Below are 20,201 nucleotides of genomic sequence, written 5' to 3'. Positions count from 1 at the left end.
ATTACTCAAATACAGATCTTCCTCGAGTTATGATGGGGTTGTGTCCCCAAAAAATCCACAGTGAGCTGAAAATATCCTAAGTCAAAAATGCATCCAAGAGACCTAACCTACTGAACATCACAGCTTAGCCTAGCCTACCTTAAACGTGCTCAGAACACTGACATTAGCCTACAGTTGGGCAAAATCATTGAACACAAAGCCAATTTTATATTGTATTGAATAGCTCATGTAATTAAAACTGTACTGAAACTGACAAATATAATAGTTGTATAGGTGCAGAATGGTTTTTTTTTTTTAAAGTTTTATTTATTTATTCATGAGAGTCAGAGAGACAGAGAGAGAGAGAGGCAGAGGCAGAGGGAGAAGCAGGCTCCCCGCTTAGCAGGGAGCCTGATGTGGGACTCGATCCCCGGACCCTGGGATTATGACCTGAGCCGAAGGCAGATGCTTAACCATCTGAGCCACCCAGGCACCTGGTGCAGAATGGTTTTAAGTCTATCAGCTGTTAACCCTTGTGATGTGCCTGACTGGGAGGTGCAGCTTGTTGTCACAGCCCAACATCGCTAGCCTGGGAAAAGGCCAAAATTCAAAGTACCGTTTCCACTGAATGGGCATCACTTTTGCACCATTGTAAAGTCTAAAAATTGTAAATCAACCACCATAGGTTGGGGACCGTCTGTGAATTATGATGGTCATTGATTGAAACCCCGTGAATAAAGTAGGAACCCCTGAATCCAAACAGACATGAATGAATGAATGAATGAATGAATAAACAGTGGACGGCGCCTGGGTGGCTCAGATGGTTGAGTGTCTGCCAGGGTCCTGGGATTGAACCCCATATCAGGCTCCCTGCTCAGCATCAGGGAGCCTGCTTCTCCCTCTCCCTCTGCCTTCAGCTCCCCCTGCTTGTACACACTCTCTCTCTCTCTGTCAAAATAAATTTAAAAAAACAAAATCTTTAATTAATAAACAGTGGAGAAGAGAAAGCCTCACGAAGCCTCAAAGTATCTCCCCACAAAATACTAATTAATGAGTATAAAATACACATTAATTAACTTTACAATGGAGAAACCTGGCAGATACCATCTTACCAACCAAATGATAAAAGTTAATATCATCAGTAGCAATTTATATCATATGCCTCCTTAATATGATACATTGAGAAGAACACAGCATAGCTTTACTGTAATTCTTAACAAAAATGCATAAATCATGAGGAAACATCAGCCAAATCTAAATTTAGGGACATTCTGCAAGGTAACTAGCTTCTGCTCAGTGAGAGGGTCAAAGGGCTTTAAAACTGCAAACAAGCCTTAGAACAATATAGATGGATTGAAGCTTGGAGGAAAGGCACACTATTTTTCAACTGATTTTAGCCATTTAAACACAGCTTTAGTTGAGCACTCTATCCATTCATTCATTTATTCATTCACTTACTCACTTATTCAAAAATTAAATACCTACTACGAGCCAGGGACTGCTAAGTATTGTTAGTAAAATGATAATAAAAGCTAAAAGTTATGTATAAGTACTTTAGAATGGTGGCTGTATAGTAAGATATTTTTAAAAAATTGAGATACAACTGACATATAACATTATATTAGTTTCAGGTGTACAAGATAATAATTCGGTATGTGTACACATTGTGAAATGACCACCATGAGTCTAGTTATCATCCATCATCACACAGTTACAATGGTTTTCCCTTGTGATGGGACCTTTTAAGATCTACTCCCTTAGCAACCTTCAGACATACAATACAGTATTATTAACTACAGTCACCATGATGTATGTTACATCCCCAGGACTTCTTTTCATAACTGGAAGATTGTGCCTTTTGGTCATCTTCACCCATTTCAGCCACCTTATAGTAAGATATTAATAACTAAATGTGGGCTTAAGGTGAATGGAATTTCAGTAAGTCCCGGATCTTATTTTTTTTTTGATAGATTCAAAGAAGCCAGACTTAGAATTGCACTGTTGGAAGCATTTTGCTTTCTCCCAACATGAAGGCATACTAAATCAAATGTATTAAGTAATATCAAATTTGACATTTATAATAAATTTCTACAACAGAATTAACTATAGAAATAATTATATGAAAATTAATGTAAACATATCAACAGAGCTTTAAAATGTGAGACAGTGAATGAAACATGATGCTCTGCCATGTTTTTTTCCTCAAGGAAAAAAAGCCTCAATTCTAAATTCTAGGTAGTTTATAAAAATAAATGAACTATAAGAAGAATGAAGACTTTTAAGGCAGTCTTGATACCTATTTAGGAAGACCCTTTAATACTATTTGTTAATCCTCAAATTATGTTAAGTCTACCATGATTTGATCCCAGTGACAAAACAGCATCTTTTTCTGACTACTCTTAGCCTGTTCTGCCTTTCTTTTTCCTGCCCTAAGCATCACTTTCTGATCTCAGGGAAACTGTTTTTCCTGTTTCTTTGAGAGGTATTTCTATGCCCATGATTTCTATTCTTCTAAAGACTAAGGTTTTTTTTTTTTTTTTAAGATTTTATTTATTTATTTATTTGAGAGAAAGAGAGAGAGACAGAGAAACAGCATGAGAGGGGAGAGGGTCAGAGGGAGAAGCAGGCTCCCCGCTGAGCCGGGAGCCCGATGTGGGACTCGATCCCAGGACTCCGGGATCATGACCTGAGCTGAAGGCAGTTGCTTAACCAACTGAGCCACCCAGGCGCCCAAGACTAAGGTTTTATCAAACAATGCATGTATCTCAATTTAAGTGATAAAAATGTGGACAAATTCTCACAGTAGCAGGCAATGACAACTAGGTCATGACTGCCACTTGGCCAGAAGGGATTATAAAACACCACTGACTTTAAGACGTATCCTGATTTTAGATATGTTAATATGTTAAAAAAAAAAAAGTGCCCTAGAAGGAGCGAAATATGATATAAGGATGGGAGTGCTGTGATACTCTATCTAATTAATTCCACTTTAATAAGGATTTTTTAAGTTACTTGATATTTTAACAAATTAAAACGATATGGGTTGGAATATAAAAAATAGTTTCTGAGCTTAAAGGCTAATAATGTTGTTAGAGAGACCAGATATTAGATTTGCTCATAAGAAAATGCAAATGCTAATTGATGGCACAAACAAAAATATTATGAAAAGTTTAAGAAAGGAGATACTAAAGTAGACTTCAAGGAGATCAACTCCATGGATAGAATTAGGATGGTCAGAAGGAGGGAATTCCTACTGATCAGCAGGAACTGATAAAACTGCAACTGATAATTATCATGGATGTCAAAATGTAAAAATTAAAGGCATGACCCTCTACAAGCTCCTCTGATGGCTCACAATTATCTACAGAGATAAACCTAAACTAGCCATGGCAATGACCTGTTTCAGCCTGCCTTTCTACCAGTTATATGTCAGGCACCGGACCAGGTGCGCTACATGGATTATTTTATTGAATCTCCACAACAACCCCTTGTGTTTAGAAACTATGAATATTCCCATATCTCAGATGGAGAAACTCTGGCAGTCTAACTTCAAATCTTTTGCTCTTATCCACAATCTTATTCCAGTGGAAGAATGGAGAAGAGAGAGAAGAGAGAAAAAAAGTGGGGAGAAAGGGAGTGAGAAGAGTGAGACCATGAAGGAGGGAGGAAGGGAGGAAACATTTATTAAATGCCTAATACATAAAAAAAAAAAAAAAAATTAAAGGCATGAAAAACCAGGCTGTTCTGAGAACATTAAAAGTTTCTACGAGCTAATGCTGTTTTGTAATGCAAGTTGCTAAATGATTAATATTGCTGCAGTCTATCTTAAACCCATTAAAAATGCTCAATCATAATTCTAAGGTGAGGCAGGATTAAAAGGCAAAATATCAGTTTAGAATTATAGGTCAAGAAGGTCATTAAATGGGATTTAAAGACAAAAATCACATCAACAAACACACATTACTTCTAAGATGCGTTCATGTGTGAGGCATTTTATCACATACGCAAGATATTTATATGAATACATCTTAAAGGTGTTTTTTCCTCTAATTTCTTTTTACTCAAATAAAAGCAAGCACATTAAGACATCAAGAGAAAGGAAAATACATTTATGAAATGTCAATAAAGATTAGATGAGAAATCATTCAAATCAGACCTGACAACTAAATCATAATCACAATTACATAAGAAAGCAATTTTATTTACCCAGAAAATAACACATTACCTCAATTTACATAACTTCCCCCCTTTAGAAGATCAAGGTGATTCTCCCACACATCAAGCCACATTTTTCATAAACCTTGAAATTATAAATTCCTTATAGTATGGTTTTAAAATGTGTATTTTCTGAAGTGTAACAATTTTTGGTCACCATAAGACCAGTTTTCATATTGGTAATTTATTAAATTTTCTCACTGAAAATATAAGGTTTACTGGAAAATTCAAAGGCATTATAATACCTGATGTGTGCTGAACTCTAAAAAGATGACTAGTTTAAAAATATTAGATTGTTTTCAAGTTGTAGTAGCAGAGTCCTAATTTCTACATATAAAACAGATATAAGGGATCTCTCAAAGGCTGCCCATTTGATTTTCTTCTGGATCTTGAGAAGTCTCTCTGATAGAACACAGCTGGAAACCACTGCTCCTAGACCCTACCAAATATTAACTGCATTCATTTCCTAGGGCTCCTGTAACAAAGTACCACAAACTGAGTGGTGTAAATAACAAATTTATTGTCTCACAGGTATGGAGGCCCGAAGTCTGAGACTGAGGTGCCCATAAGGGCATGTTCCCTCTCAAGGCATGAGAGAACAATCTGCTCCAGGCCCCTTTCCTAGTTTCTGGCAGTTCTCCAGCTTGTGGCAGCATAACTCCAGTCTTCACATGGCGTTCTCCCTTTGTGTGCATCTAAATTTCCCTTTTTAATAAGGACACCAGTCATCCTGTATCAGGGGTCCAACCTACTCCAATATGATCCCTCCTTAATTTTAACTAATTAAGGGGCACCTGGGTAGCTCAATCGTTAAGCGTCTGCCTTGGGCTCAGGTCATGATCCCAGGGTCCTGGAATTGAGCTCCACATCGGGCTCTCTGCTCAGCAGGAAGCCTGTTTCTCCCTCTCCCACTCCCCCTGCTTGTGTTCCCTCTCTTGCTATCTCTCTGTCAAATAAATAAATAAAATCTTTAAAAAAATTTTTTTAACTGATTGAATCTGCAATGATCCTATTTCCAAATAAGGCCACAGTCTGAGATAGTGGAGGGCAGGACCTCAACATACAAATTTTGGGGGAACACAGCTCAACTCAAGAGTCTACCTTCTGGCCCCCCCTCAAATTCATCTGCTTTCATATGCAAAATGTACTAATCCCATCCCAACATCCTCTCCAAAGTCCTAATCATCCCACCAGCAACTTTAAGTCCAACATCTCATCTAAATACCATCAACTAAGTCCCAAATCTCAGCATATAAATTCTCGTAATCACTTCCGGGTAAGATTCAGAATATGACTTATCCTGGGGTGAAAGTCTACTCCTTCTGTAAACCTATGAAACTAGGTAAGTTACCTGTTTTCAAAACACAGTGATAGAACATGTAGAGGACAGACTTCCCATTTCAAAAGACAGAAACTGGAAGAAAAAAAGGGGGTCATGGGTCCCAAGCATGTCTGAAATTTAGGGCAAATCAGATTTTATGTTTGAGAATAATCCTCTGTGGCTAGGTGCTTTGTGCTCCTAATGTTAGTCTCTCTGTCTCTCTCTCTCTTTTTTTCTAAAGGATTTAATTGATTTATTTGAGAAAGAGAGAGAGTGCCCATGAAAGGGTCGGGGTAGAGGGCAGAGAGGGAAGGAGAGAAATTCTCAAGCAGGCTCCTTGCTGAGCATTCTGGCTCCATCTCTGGACCCTGAGATCATGACCTGAGCTGAAATCAAGAGTTGGACACTTAACCAACAGAGCCACCCAGGCACCCCTCCTTAAGTTATTCTTCTCCTCTCTGGAAAGATAACATGTTCGTGACTAGACAGCTCTACCAGCCCATTTCTTGCCTGTAGAACCCAGGAAGTCCTTCCTTCATTTCATCCCTTCTCTGCCCCCTGCAGTCTAACCCTAGCAGCTTTTTGCTGAGATGGTTGACTGGACTCAGGAGTCACACTCCTAATCTCTTTAGCAAATGGTTGTCTAGCCACACCCTTAATTTTCTCTGCACAGCATCCTTCTCATTGTTTTACAATACAGCCAGGCTAGTAATTTTCCAAATCTTCAAGTTCTGGTTCTTTTGTGTAATAATTCCTTCTTTAATTTCTCTCCTTCCTCTCAAATTTTACTATGTACAGCTATGAGAAACTGAACCATGACTTGAACATTTTGCTTAGAAATCTGCTCAACTAAATATCCAATTTTATCACTCACAAGTTATACCTCCCCCAAAATAGTAGAGTACAATTTAGCCAAGTGCCCTGCCACTTTATCACAAGAACTGCCTTTCCTTCAGTTTCCATTACCATGTTGCTCATTTCCATCTCAGACATCACCAGAAGCACCTGTAACATTCGTATTTGTAGCAACAGTCTCTTCAAGGCAATATAGACCATTTCTATCATGTGCCTCAACTCTTCCTGCCTCATACATTAACCAATTCCAAAGCCACTTCCACAGTTTTAGTATTTATTACAGCAGCATACTAATTCCCAGTACCAAAATCTGTTATTAGTCAGGGTTCTCCAGAGAAATGGGACCAATAAGATATTCCTATATCCTATACGTATAAAGGTAGAAAGAAAGAGGGATAAGAGATTTATTTTAAGGAATTGGCTCATGGGATTGAGGAGGACAGCAAATCCAAAACCTGCGGGGCAGGCTGGAATTTCTGGTAAGAGACCTAAATTCAGGCAAAGTTTCTATGTTGCCTCCAGAGACCAAATTTCTTTCTTCCTCAGGAAACCTTGGCTTTGCTCTTAAGGCTGTCCACTGATTACACCCATCCACACTATGGAGAGTAATCTGCTTTACTGAAGTCTACTGATTTAAATGTTAATGACATCTCTTGGCACCAGGGTGGCTCAGTCGTGAAGCTTGATCTCACCTCAGGTCTCTATCTCAGGGTCGTGAGTTCAAGCCCCCAGTCACATCTAAAGAAAACCTTCACAGTAATACCTAGACTGTTTAACCAAACAACTGGGTACCACAGACTCGCCAAGTTAACACATAAGATTAACGATCACACTGACCTCACTAATTTTCCTGTCATTAACGTTATCTGTCTCAATAATACAAAAGTGACAACTTCAACAATGTTTATAACCTTCTTTTTAATTTTTTCCCAACAATGAAAATATTCAGAACCTCAATTACTGTACCATAATATCAGGAATTTTATAAAAAGCAATAATAATTAATTCCATGAGAAATCTCTCATGGAGGAGGGTGTATCTTGCAACCATGGAAATGTACATCCAAAAAACATGTAATGAATACCATCTAAGTGCCAAGCCCTAAGTTTAGCACTAGAGAGACAATTTGAAAGAAAAGCTCATTTTGTTGAGCTCTTTTATTCCTCAATAACAAATAACTGAAGAAACACAAAGGACAAGGGGACTCTATCAAGTGCCCACATATCCTTGGCACTGCATATAATGCCAATAAGAAATCCAGTCAGTACCCTTTGTAACAAGTGGTCAGCTGGAGCTTTTCCTGCTGAAACCCGGGCCAAACACTCCTGAACTCAGTATAAGTCATCAACTGTCTCAGCTCCTAATCTACCCTCTTTTGTCCTGCTTTGTTATACTGGATCTGAACCCCCTGCAGACTTCTCTCCTTGTCAACTAGAATAATTTTAGCCTCTGTCAATAGAGGGCACTGGAGTGACACTGCAAGAAAACAGGCAGGAAGGCTTCTGCCTTTTTTATTCAGCGCTGGAGCCAGGTGGCCCTCACAGACCAGCCAGCTTCCAAACGGCTCTGCAGGCAGCTTCCAACACACCAGGTCACCTCTTATGAGCAGCTCCAGGTGCCACTTCTGCAGCAGCTCTGGCCATGCCCTGAGGCCACATTCTCCCATTCAGTGGGATGATTCTGTAGACCAGTCCAGCTCCGACACACCTACCAGCAATGACAAGCTTCTTCTGGCTTGTTCTGGCCTGTACCATCTGGCCAGGGCTACCAACAGCAGAGTTATATTTCTGTGGTAACCATGCCCTCTTCAAAAAGGCTACATCTCAGCTTCGGGGTTGGAGGAGCTTTCCCAAGTCCTTAGTACCTTCACTATCTATTCTCCTTTCACTTACAGATACTGGCTACTTTTTGGCACCTGCTACTTCTGGACCCCTTAAAGTCCTTTACTCCTTTAGAAGTCAACCACCTTTACTAGATAATTCTTTATATTAAACTTCCCCACTCAAATTATTGTTTTACGCTTCTGTCTCCTGACTGGACTCCGACAGGGATAAATCCTACCTTTCATTTCATAATCCATAACTGTTCAAAACCATTCCAGGAATTAATATTGTTAAAATGTCCATACTGCCCAGGTGATTTAAAGATTCAAGGCAGGCATTCCCCTTCAAAATCCCAATGGCATTCCTTACGGAAATGGAAAAAAAAAATCCTAAAATTCATATGGAACTATAAAGATCCTGAAAAGTTAGCCCAATCTTGAGCAAGAAAAACAAACCTGGGGCATCACACTTCCTGATTTCCAAATACACACAGCACAGTAATCAAAAAAGTGTGGTACTCGCATAAAAACAGACATATGGAACAGAATACAGCCCAGAAATATGACTACACAATGGGGAAAGGATAGTCTCTTCAACAAATGGTATGAAGAAAATTGGATATCCATATGTAGAAAAATGAAATTGGATCCTTATCTCACACCACATAGGAAAATTAACTAAAGTGGATTAAAGACTCAAATGTTAGATCCAAAACAGTAGAACTACTGGAGGAAAGCACTGGGGAAAACCTTCTTGACAGAGATCTGCATGATGATTTTCTGAATATGTGACCAAAAGCACAAGCAACAAAAGCAAAAATTATCATGTGGAATTGCATCAAATTTTTATAAAAAGCTTATGTAGAGCAAAGGAAAGCACAGAGTGAAAAACAACCTACAGAATGGTAGAAAATATTTGCAAGCCATACATCTGATAAGGTGTTAATATCCAAAATACATAAGGAACTCAAACAACTAAATGGCCATAGAAATAAAATACCCAGATTAAAAAATGGGCAAAGGACCTGAATAGACATTTTTGAAAAGAAGACATAAAAAAGACCAATAGGTATATGAAAAGGTGCTCAACATCACTAATCATCAGGAAAATGCAAATCAAAACCACAATAAGATATCACTTCATACCTGTCAGGACAGCAATTATCAAAAAGACAAAACATAACAAATACTGGAGAGGATGTGAAGAAAAGAAAACCCTTCTATACTGTTGGCTGGGAGTGTAAACTGGTACAGCCACTATGAAAAACAGTAGAGAGGTTCCTCAGAAAATTAAAAATAGAATTACCATGATCCAGCAATACTACTTCTGGGTATATATTTGAAGGAAATGAAATCAGTATTGCAAAGAGATATTTGCACTCCCACATTCACTGCAACATTATTTACAACAGCCAACTGTCCATCAATGGCTGAATGGAAAAGATGTGGTGTGCATGTGCACACACACAGACACACACAAATATTATTCAGCCTTGAAAAAGGAAATCTTGCCATTTGCAACAATAGGGATGAATATGGAGGACATTACGCTAAGTGAAATAAGCCAAATGCTACATAATCTCACTTATCTGTGAAATCTAAAATAGTCGAACTAACAGAAGAACAGAGCAGAATGGTGGATGCTCGAAGTTGGGGGAAATGGGAAGATGTTGGTCAAAGGGTAAAAGTTTCAGTTATGCAAGGTAAGCCCTAGAGATTAAACATACAGCATGGTGACTACAGTTAACAATGCTGTTGTTATGTACCAGAAATTTGTTAAGAGGGTAAATCTTTAAGTGTTCTCACCATACACAAACATGCACTCAATGACTAGGTGAGGTGATGGATATAATTAACTTGATATGGTGTTTATCTCCCAATGTCTAAAAAAAAATCAAGCTGTATCCTTAAAAAATTTTTTTTAATTTAAAAAAAATTTTAAAAGATTTATTTTAGAGAGAGAACGCACATGCATGGCAGGGGGAGAGGCAAAGGGAGAGGGAGAAAGAGAATCTTTTTCCAGACTCCCTGCTGAGTGTGGAATCTGGGGGCGGGGGGCTCAATCCCTGGACCCTGAGATCATGACTTGAGCCGAAATCAAGAATCAGACCCTTAACCGACTGAGCCACCCAGGCACCCCTCAAGTTGTACACTTTAAATACAAATCTTTATGTCAATTATATCTCAATGAAGCTGTGAAAGATAAAAAAACATCCTTCTGGGAGTGCTGCTAAAAATGCAGGAATGGGAGGAACTTATAATTTCCTTGCCTTCTCTTTTGGGTATCACTTTCATCCAGTGCTACCTCTGCTTAAACCATAAGAACTTTGTGTAACTGAGTATCTGCGAATATACTAGACTTTACTAAAGACTGGATAGGCAATGGAAGATCAAAAAATTACAGAGAATCCAGTCTTTTCAATTCTGTCCTTCCTTCTCCTTTTCATTTCTATACCCAGATTTCCTTATGTGCTCCAAATTCTTCTGCCTCCATTATGCAAAGCAGCCTTCCCTCACCCCTGAAGCCTTGAGCCAGCCACAGTCAGGCTCCTAGGGGGCTTACTCTCTACCAGAAAAACTTAGTAAGTAAACCAAAACCACTCTCTCCCTAAGAAGAATTTTAACCAATTGTTAAGGTACAGATCTTGTTATATTTACATCTTCAGTCAGTATAATATTATATATACAGTGTATACTATATATTTAACTATAATATCAAAATATAATATCAGAATAATATCAGAATATAATATCATCATATCAAAATATAGTTTTTATTTTTATGGTTAGTTTTCACCATATGTCAGGATTATTTCCAAAATTAAAAACAATTTAATTGGCTTGAGGTTTACAAGTTGAAGCATCTCAGTAACTGGAATGAAAATGCAATTAACTCAGGGCACCTGGGTGGCTCAGTCGTTAAGTGTCTGCCTTTGGCTCAGGTCATGATCCCAGGGTCCTGGGATCCAGTCCTCTGCATGGGGTTCCGTGCTTGGCGGGAAGCCTGCTTCTCCCTCTCCCACTCCCCCTGCTTGCGTTCCCTCTCTTGCTGTGTTTCTCTCTGTCAAATAAATAAATAAATAAAATCTTAAAAAAAAAAAGAAAGAAAATGCAATTAACTTTATTTAAATTCTAAAATTAATTTTGATATTTTAATATGATAGCAGAGGACAAAAGCTTGTTATATGAAGACAAACATAAATGCTAATAATGTGAATTGAAAATGAAATCTCATACACATTAATAGGTGAAATGGACCCATCTTTACATTTTTGAGAGAAAGAGATACCTATTATTATTACATTATAAATTCCATCAATTTATTCACCCATTCAATAAATATTTACCACACCTACTATGCACAAGACTCTTTTCCAGGTCCTTGGGATATAGCAGAGAAGAGCAAGGTTTCCTATTTACTCATATTTTCTACTGGGAATATGGGATGATATGGGAACATATCTTTATGACTTGAAGTGTGTAACTGAATATATATAGAACATTTAGTAACTTAGCTGATTCTAACCATTTTTGGATACTGCTTGTCTACTATTTCTATAAATGCGAATCAAACAAAAGTTAGACAAGGTCATTTTGTTATATAGTGCAGTTCATTCATTTACTCTTTGAATAAGCATTTATTATGTGCCATCACATGACTGTAAATACACAGAGATGAAAAAGACCAAGAGACCATTCTAGTGGGAGAAGACAAAATAAACAAATAGATAAAATAACTTCAAAGAGTAATAAGTCCTATGAAAGAAAAAACTGATTAAATGTTATTGGGGAAAAGTTTCAAAGATTTATAAATATACACAAATAAACATATCAAAGGAAATCTAATACCTAGGAAACTACATAAGATATTTAAATTTATTTAGAATAAACATTTATACAGTTTTACAGACTAGGTTATAAAAAATTAATTTTACTTTTTAAAAAAGATTTATTTATTCATTTGAGAGAGAGAGAGAGAAAGCACATGCTCATGAGCATGCACGGGGTGGGGGGGTGGTGGTAGACGGGCAGGGAGAGAATCTCCAGCAGACTCCCCACTGAGTGTGGGAACCAATGAGGGGTTCAATCTCAGAACCCTGAGATCATGACCTGAGCCAAAATCAAGAGTCGGACGCTCAACCAACTGAGCCACCAGGAGCCCCAATAATTTCACTTTTTAAATATAATTCTTAAATTTTTCATTAAAAGCAAACCAAAAAAATCCTATTATGAAGTCTGGGAGACATATAGTATTCAATATCACATAAATAATCTGAAAATTAAGATAAGGTAAAAAATACAAACATTTAGAGAATAAATGAAACATTGATAAAATTAACAAACAAATAAAACAAATAAAATACTATTACTGTTTTGTCAACTGTGAAGTATAATGCATTTTATTTTGGCTTTATAGCTTTTTCTTTACTCTCCCCCCCCCCCCCCAGTTTCAGGTCTTATTATTACAATGATTTATAATACCCATGGTTCAAAAAAGCTTTATAGTTAGTCTGATCTGACATGGCACTGAAGATTTACTTAGTGATATGGAAATTTGTTTGTTTTCATCAGTTGCAGTTTATCAATATATTATTTCTAGCTTGTGAAAACAAAATACGGTAATAGCTATAAAACTTTTGCTATTGAAATACCTGCAGGAAGAAAATAATTTTGCCATTCCAACTCTAAAACTCTCTAGCTCCTAACTGCCTTCACCACTGAAATAGCCTTATGTTTTTAAACATAATTTTTTTAAAAGATTTTATTTATTTGAGAGAGAGAGTGAGAGTGAGTGAGCAAGCATACTAACAGGGGAGGGGCAGAAGGAGAGGGAGAAGCAGACTCTCAGCTGAGCAGGAAGCCCAACACGGGGCTCCATCCAAGCCAAAGGAAGACGCTTCACTGACTGAGCCACCCAGGTGCCCCTAAATCACTATTTATGAACAATGCAGCTACTCTTTTATAGAAGAATGGATTGGAATAATATTTTTGTCTTTCCCCTTCCATCATTTCTTATCTGATTTTACTATGCCAGAATCAATTAAAATAATATTGTAAAGGGGGTAATAGTAAAATCTAAGAATGGTTTTCAAATATTAAGTGTTTCAGAAGAAGCAGTTTACAAAAAAGTAACTAATACGCTCATGTGCTCCAAAGCAAATTCTCTAAGGATCTGTAGGATAAAATGTTTTGTTGCAAAACACTATCATTATATTTTATATAACATCTGCAACTCAGATTCTTTGCACACTTATCTTCTAAATGTCTTTCAAATTCATCCACTAATTTAGCCAACATCATCTTTCTCTGGAATTATTACAATAGCTCCCTCATCCAGTTTTCAATTCATTCTCTTCACTGAAGTCTTGATACTTTCCAAAGGTCAAAGCTAAATTTGTGATACAGAAATATCTGTAATTCTTTATGCATTAAATAACATTATATAGTGGCATAACTGAAGAAAATTCATAACTGAAGAAAATGGCAAATTACAGGTTAATAAGAAAGAAAGTAATCTTTTTTTATTTAAGTTCACAGACCCCCTGAATTCTATGTCTGGATCTTTTGGGGTATAGGAGGGTTAAGAGCCCCTACAATGTCCCCCTGTTATCCTCAAGATAAAAATTTCTGTCATATGGCTTAAGGGGCACTTTTTTTTTTTTTTAAGATTTATTTATTTATTTATTTGACAGAGAGACACACAGCGAGAGAGGGAACACAAATAGGGGGAGTGGGAGAGGGAGAAGCAGGCTTCCTGCTGAGCAGGGAGCCCGACATGGGGCTCGATCCCAGGATCCTGGGACCATGACCTGAGCCGAAGGCAGACGCTTAACGACTGAGCCGCCCACATGCCCCTCAAGGGGCACTTCTTGATGATTCTTTGCCACCACTCATCCCCAGTTTTGAACCTCATCTTCTGCAGCTCACACTCTACTGAGTCAAACTCTTATCTTTGTTTGTAATATTCTTCCCATTCTCTTTGCCCAGCAAACTCCCAATCATCCTATAGGTGTCTATTTACCTATCATTACTTCAGGAAACCGAGACTGTTAGGTGCTCTTCCATCGTGTTCCCATAGCACCCAGAACTTACCCCTATCACAGCATTTACCAACCTGTATTAAAATTGCCCTCCCCCATTAAACCATAAGCATTTGAACTGTATTTCGAATCTCCACTCCTTGCATACTGCCTGGCAGAGAGTAGGCACTTCAATAACTGTGGAGGGAGGGAAAGAAAGAAGGGAAACTCCAATTTATTTGCTGTTTTATGACCTTGATTTCTATTCTTAGTTTCTGATTGATCCTCACAAATGTAAGCTGTTGGTCACAACGGGAACCATGAAAGTGTAGGATTCAATGATCATAAATTCCCCATTTTTACTGGAAAACTTACCTGGTGTGATGACTGAAAATGAAGGTCATTATTACTATTATTAAAAACCTGTATCGGGAAGATTCTACCACCTTGCAATACTAAGTAAAATAACTATACTAATATATAAACCTGTATCAAGAGATGGTATGTATCCGTCAGTGATTCTCAACTATGCACACATGACTTCAAAGTGGTGGTTGTGGTAGAGGGATTAACAGGTCTCCTTTTAGGGAAGTATTACAAGAATCACCGAGGTGGAGGGAGAGTTTTCAAACTATATGCCCCTCAATGCTTGCTGTACTGAGCCACTGTTGCTGAGAGGAATGTGTGGTCATCTTCAAGTCTACTGTGGTGGTAGAAGGATGAGAACCACTGTTCTGAATTGGTCCAACAGCAAATGCTGTGTCAAAAGACTTTGTTAAAAAAATGGTAATAAAATGGGGGGCGCCTGGGTAGCTCAGTCAGTTAAGCTATCCACTAGTGATTTGCCTCACGTCCGGATCTAGGGTTGTGAGACTGAGCCCAGGGCTCCTCGCTGGGTGTGGAGCCTGCTTAAGATTCTCTCTCTCCCCTCCACCCAGCTCAGGTATGCTTGCTCTCTCTCAAAAAACAAACAAACAAAAAAACAATCCCCCCCCACCACCAAAAAACCAATGGATAATAAAATGGTTTCTAGGCCAAAAGTACCACAGGTTGGGGGAGGGGAGAGAGCTGGAAAGAATTCAAATATACTGGTGTGAAGTTTTTAATGTTACGTCAGGAATTTAAAACACAAGTAGGCTAGAAGTGGGCCAGAAAAAAACAATGAGACAGATTAACTGAAATCAGAATCTACAAATTGCTGAGGGGATAAAACTGAAGTCATGTTCTGGGTGAATCACTTTGACTGGAAGGTATATATGAGTAGTGACAGGTTGGAGTGTTACTACAAAAGGCTCTGAATGACAAAATTTTTAAATGTGGATTTTATCCTAGGCCGAATGAGGCACTAATGGTTTCTAAAGAAGAGTACATTATGTGATATACTTGGGATGATTAGCCAAAGGGTCCTAAACAGGATGAATTAAGAGGCTGAGAGAAGAGAGAAACCAATGATGAATAACTTGAATCCTTGGCACCAGAACAAAAATCCTATAAAATACCACAAGACAGATCCTTCTCCTATGATCAGAAATGGTAAGAGGATGGGAAAGAGTTATTACATGTATTATCTATGTGGCACCTTAATTTAATACAAGTAAATATATCATTTGTCAATGCTTAACTTTAATTCTCAAGGCCTGTTTTCCTCTCTTTCATTGTATCTGATTGTTCCTTGGGTTTTTCATTAGAAAGGTATAATGTAAACCTAACAAACAGAATACTGCTTTTAATTTTCAAAACAATGCACACACTAAAACTTGTTAAAATGAAAAGTGCATAAAATATCTAAAAAGTAGTACTCTTTCAAATTTTCAAATACTTCACTTGACAATTTTATATCTAATTAGGGAACTTTCACCTTTAGTACACGGAAGTTTTAAAAGAAACGTGTTTTGTATAGTGCTTATAGTCCACGGAAGCATTAAGGTTTATAATCATGTTCCTTACAGTTGATCATAAAATCTGGAAATTATCACCCGGCTAATTTTTATGATTGACATTTTTATGATAAAAAAAGTCATCTATTAGGACAACTTCATCATACCGTACAAAGAACCAGTCGTAAAGGCTTCAGTTATAAAGGTTAACAAAGGTACGTCCGGGTGGGGAAACTGGACACACACGAATTACATATATGAGAACCACTTCCCCAAAACCGTGTAGCGAGAAATCCGCAAATTAAGAGTCTTGAAGTAAGACACGCCCACACCCATCGCCGCAACTCTGTTGTCGTGGGCTTCGTGTGTTCGGCTTTCGCGGGATTTTCCCGGCGAAGGCTCAATCTCCTGCACTGGCCTCGAATGCCCTTGGGGAGCGCGGTGGGGTCCGAGTCGAGGAAGAAGCACTTACCACTTGTCCAAGGTCTTCCGCAGCGGTGCCCCTACCTGGACTCGGGAAGAGGAGCTGGGACCGCCCGCTCCACCACCGGGAGTCTAAGGACGGAGGAGCTTGCTTAGCCTGGCAAAAAGGACAGGTTCCGTACCTGTGCTAAGACGGTGAGGCTGCCCTCGGGTGCCACGACATTCATGCGGCCATGGTACCATGCCACTCCTGTGCCTGCCAGGGCCACACCGGCCACTGCCACGGTCCAGGGGCCAGGGCCGGGCCAAGCTCGCCGGCCGGCAGCGATCCCACGCCGCAGTCTTCCGCCCCAGGCCGCCAGCCAGGCGCCTCTTGCCGCAGCGGCCGCCATCTTTGCGGAAGCGCCCCATCGCACAGTCCGGCGCAGTCCACCACAGAACGCAGGACTCGAGAACTCCCGCGCAGCCGTGTATCTCGCGAGATCCGGACGCCCTCCGCCCGGCCCCTCGACCTTGCGTTCTGTGGTGGCTGCACCCGCAAATCTCGGAGCCTCGGGAGGAGAATTTCTTCAGGGAGGCCGGGTGACTGGGAAGCGGTCGGAACAGAACCCAAAGTGGCCTCCCCAGTTGAAGATGAGATAGTTCCCGTATTGTGTAGGAAGGTCCTACCTTTTTCGTAAGGAAAGTGTGTCATTCACTAGGGGGAAGCCAGTATTTAGTGGGCGCTGCGGGCTCGAGGGGCAAGCACGAAGGGCGGGGGGGGCTAGGCTTCGGACAATAGTTGTGATAAATTGTGTAGCTTGCTTTTCTGATGGACATGATCTTAAGAGTGGAATCCCATCCCTGAAGAAGTTGGGGCGTGGAACTGAAAAATCTGCATATTCCTGAAAACTACATTTGCTCTAAATTCCACAAGCCTACGCATGTTAAGAATTTCTTAAAATTATTTATATCATGGTATTCTGAAGTCTTCAGAAGCTGCAAATACTTTTCCCACAGGCCATTTAAAATAACATCAATTAGTTCGCCCCGCTTCTAGTAAACAAAAACTTTTAAAAATGTTTTTAGAAATATGTGCGTGTTCTACTTACTTTAAATAACTAAGCAAAATTTAAATTTATTTTTTAATTGTAAAATATACACAATACCGCCATCTTAACCATTTTTAAGTATATAGTTCAGCGGTGTTAGAGATACTCATGTTGTTGGGCAACCATCACTACTGTCCATCTCCAGAACTTTTTCATCTTGCAAAACTGGCAAACTTAAAAAAAAAATAGTGTCTTCCCCATCTGTCTTGTTCATTCTTCCTATTCTTATATTCTTGACTGCTCTTTCAATTTTGCTAAATCCTATCCTATCCCAGCCTTCTAACTTTGATGAAGTATTTTCTAATGAACTCCGGAACAAAGTCACCCTATTTCAGGCAATCACTATTTGCTGAATATTGAATTTAAACTCTGTTCTAGTAAAGTGTTATCTATTATCCCATCTGGGACCAAGCCAGATGCAGCAGAACACCTACCCCAAGTCACTGTTGTCAGCGTTTTCCCTTTTGCAGGCTTAGAATAGTACCTCAGTCCTGGTTGTTCCATTGGTCATAAGAAATGATTTAGCTGAGGCACATTCCTTTAGCAGAGACCTTTGTTTTGCAGCCTCTGATCCTCCATTCTTTGGTCTTTACTTTTCAGAGTGCATTTACTTTAATAAACTGTTCAGCCTCTGAAATGAAGCTTTACTTGGACATGCAGTAACTTACAGCTAAAAATTAGGTGCCAGGATCTTGATCACATGATCACTGCCGTGTTGAAGTTTGTAAAACAAACAAAACCAAAACCAAAAACAAGTGCCACACTAAATCTAATTTGACCACTTAATTCTTGGATCATTTTGTCACGATCTGCCCTTAGTTCTTGCTTCCTTTTTCTTAGCCAACTTGTCTAAATCTGCAGTCACATCTTCCTCACTTTTCCCGCAGTTGCTGAAAGCACTTTCGATGTGCTTTTCCGGGCAAGAAGTAAGTAGATGAGACTCATTTTACACATTTGTGAGCCAGACCACAGGGTTGGAATCCCGTCTGTAGTAGGATGATCGCTGTGATTTGGGGTAAATTAGTTTATCTCTCTGAGTCTCAGTTTTCTCAACTGTAAACAACTCTGTCATGGTTTGGGGTTGGGGGATTAAATGAGATATTCTGTAGAAAGTGACTAGCCAAATGCCTGGCACATTGTAGACTCACCACAGATGTCATTTTTACCTTCTTCCAGTTTTGGCTTACTCCCGCCCTCAGATCACAAATGAGGTTGACCGAGACCTTATCTTCTGCTTATCTTGTAGTATAGTCTTGATTTCCAGAAACCATAGTTAAAATGGTAGTGTTAGGTATATACATACTGTCTAATTCACCCAGCTCCTCTACCCATTTAATGAAACCCCACATCTATTAGTCATGGTGCATATTCCCATTAGAGCATTTGGCATATTTAAAAACATTGTATTTATCCCACAGTTTGACATCCTTTTGGGAAAGGCTGTCTTATTTTGGCCTGGCACAATGCCTAGCACATATTAGACATTCAATGAGTGAATGTATGAATAAGTAAAAAAAAAAAAAAAAATAGATGGCACAAATGAAACTCGAGTGCCTATTTCCATTCTTTGAGTATCAAACATACAGAAATATATATAGTTAATTTTTAAGACAAAAACCTCATTTTAAATTATTCTGCTGAAAATCTTTGAATGTACTTGGAAAACTGCGCTTTGTAATTAGGGTTTTGGTTTTGGTTTTGGTTTTTGGTTTTTTTTTTTTCATTATGTGCCCAGGCCTGTAGAACTCTCATTAAGATTTAATGTATTCAAACTTTTCTTTTGCAGAGGAAACAAATTCTTATAATAGAACCAATCTCTAGCCGACTAACCATTCTAAGTATGAAATCTTCCCTGGCAGCTGCTGACATTTGTCTAAGTTCATTGACTATAATGGTCTTTTTAGGCTCCAGCTTTGTTCATTTCTTCATCATCAGCTGTAGAGAAAAATATACATCCTTGGCTGGGATGTATATTCAACTATGTAGTTTATAAACCAATTCCCAAATAAGGAACTGCTTCTAAAACTGTAAGATCTATGCTGTTTTAAATGATAATTGGAGAAAAACAGAATAGAAACACTGGTAGTTCCAAAATATCATTCTTAATTCCCTTACTCTGTGCTCCTTTTCTGTAGGAGGGACATAAGTTATATGACAGAAAAACTGTTCTCAAGGGATTTCACATTTCCTGGAGGCCAGACCTGAATTCAAAACAATGCAAGATGGCATTTAACTGTTATACAGAGGAGGAGAAGTGTGGTTGACTAGAGCAGTCAGAAGGGCAACTAGGGAAGAGAGGAGACTTGATCTGGAACTTGGAAAGTGAGAAAGGTTTGGATAGGTAGGATCCTCAAATGGTGAAGGAACAGTAGGGTTGAGAGCATAAGAGAAAACTAGGTACGGTGTGTGTTTGCATGGCTTGGAGAACTGTTTAGGTCTGGGCTTGAGTGGCTTCAGGGCCACAAGGGGATCATGCAGTATTTCCACCAACATGTGGAACAACTGTCAGCTCTCTTGACCCTCTACACATGTTTGTCTTTTGGGGTATTTATGCCTCTTTTCCGGTATCCCCACGCACCCCACCCTGATCTCCTTTGC

General features: G+C 38.9%; 1 protein-coding gene across 3 annotated transcripts in view; it reads right to left on the bottom strand.

The window, feature by feature from the left end:
- MICU2 (mitochondrial calcium uptake 2) overlaps window positions 1–16,917 on the bottom strand; it is a 176,186-nt gene extending 159,269 nt beyond the window's left edge. For all 3 annotated transcript variants that reach the window (XM_044913579.1, XM_044913581.1, XM_044913580.1), the window contains exon 1: window positions 16,695–16,917. In XM_044913579.1, the coding sequence (XP_044769514.1) occupies window positions 16,695–16,904 (210 nt within the window). In that variant the 5' untranslated portion in view covers window positions 16,905–16,917. The remainder of the gene's footprint in view (window positions 1–16,694) is intronic.
- Window positions 16,918–20,201: the final 3,284 nt, after the last annotated feature.

This window comes from Neomonachus schauinslandi, chromosome 3 (assembly GCF_002201575.2).
Source record: "Neomonachus schauinslandi chromosome 3, ASM220157v2, whole genome shotgun sequence".
Lineage (NCBI taxonomy): Eukaryota > Metazoa > Chordata > Mammalia > Carnivora > Phocidae > Neomonachus > Neomonachus schauinslandi.
This window is presented reverse-complemented; position numbering and strand designations above follow the sequence as displayed.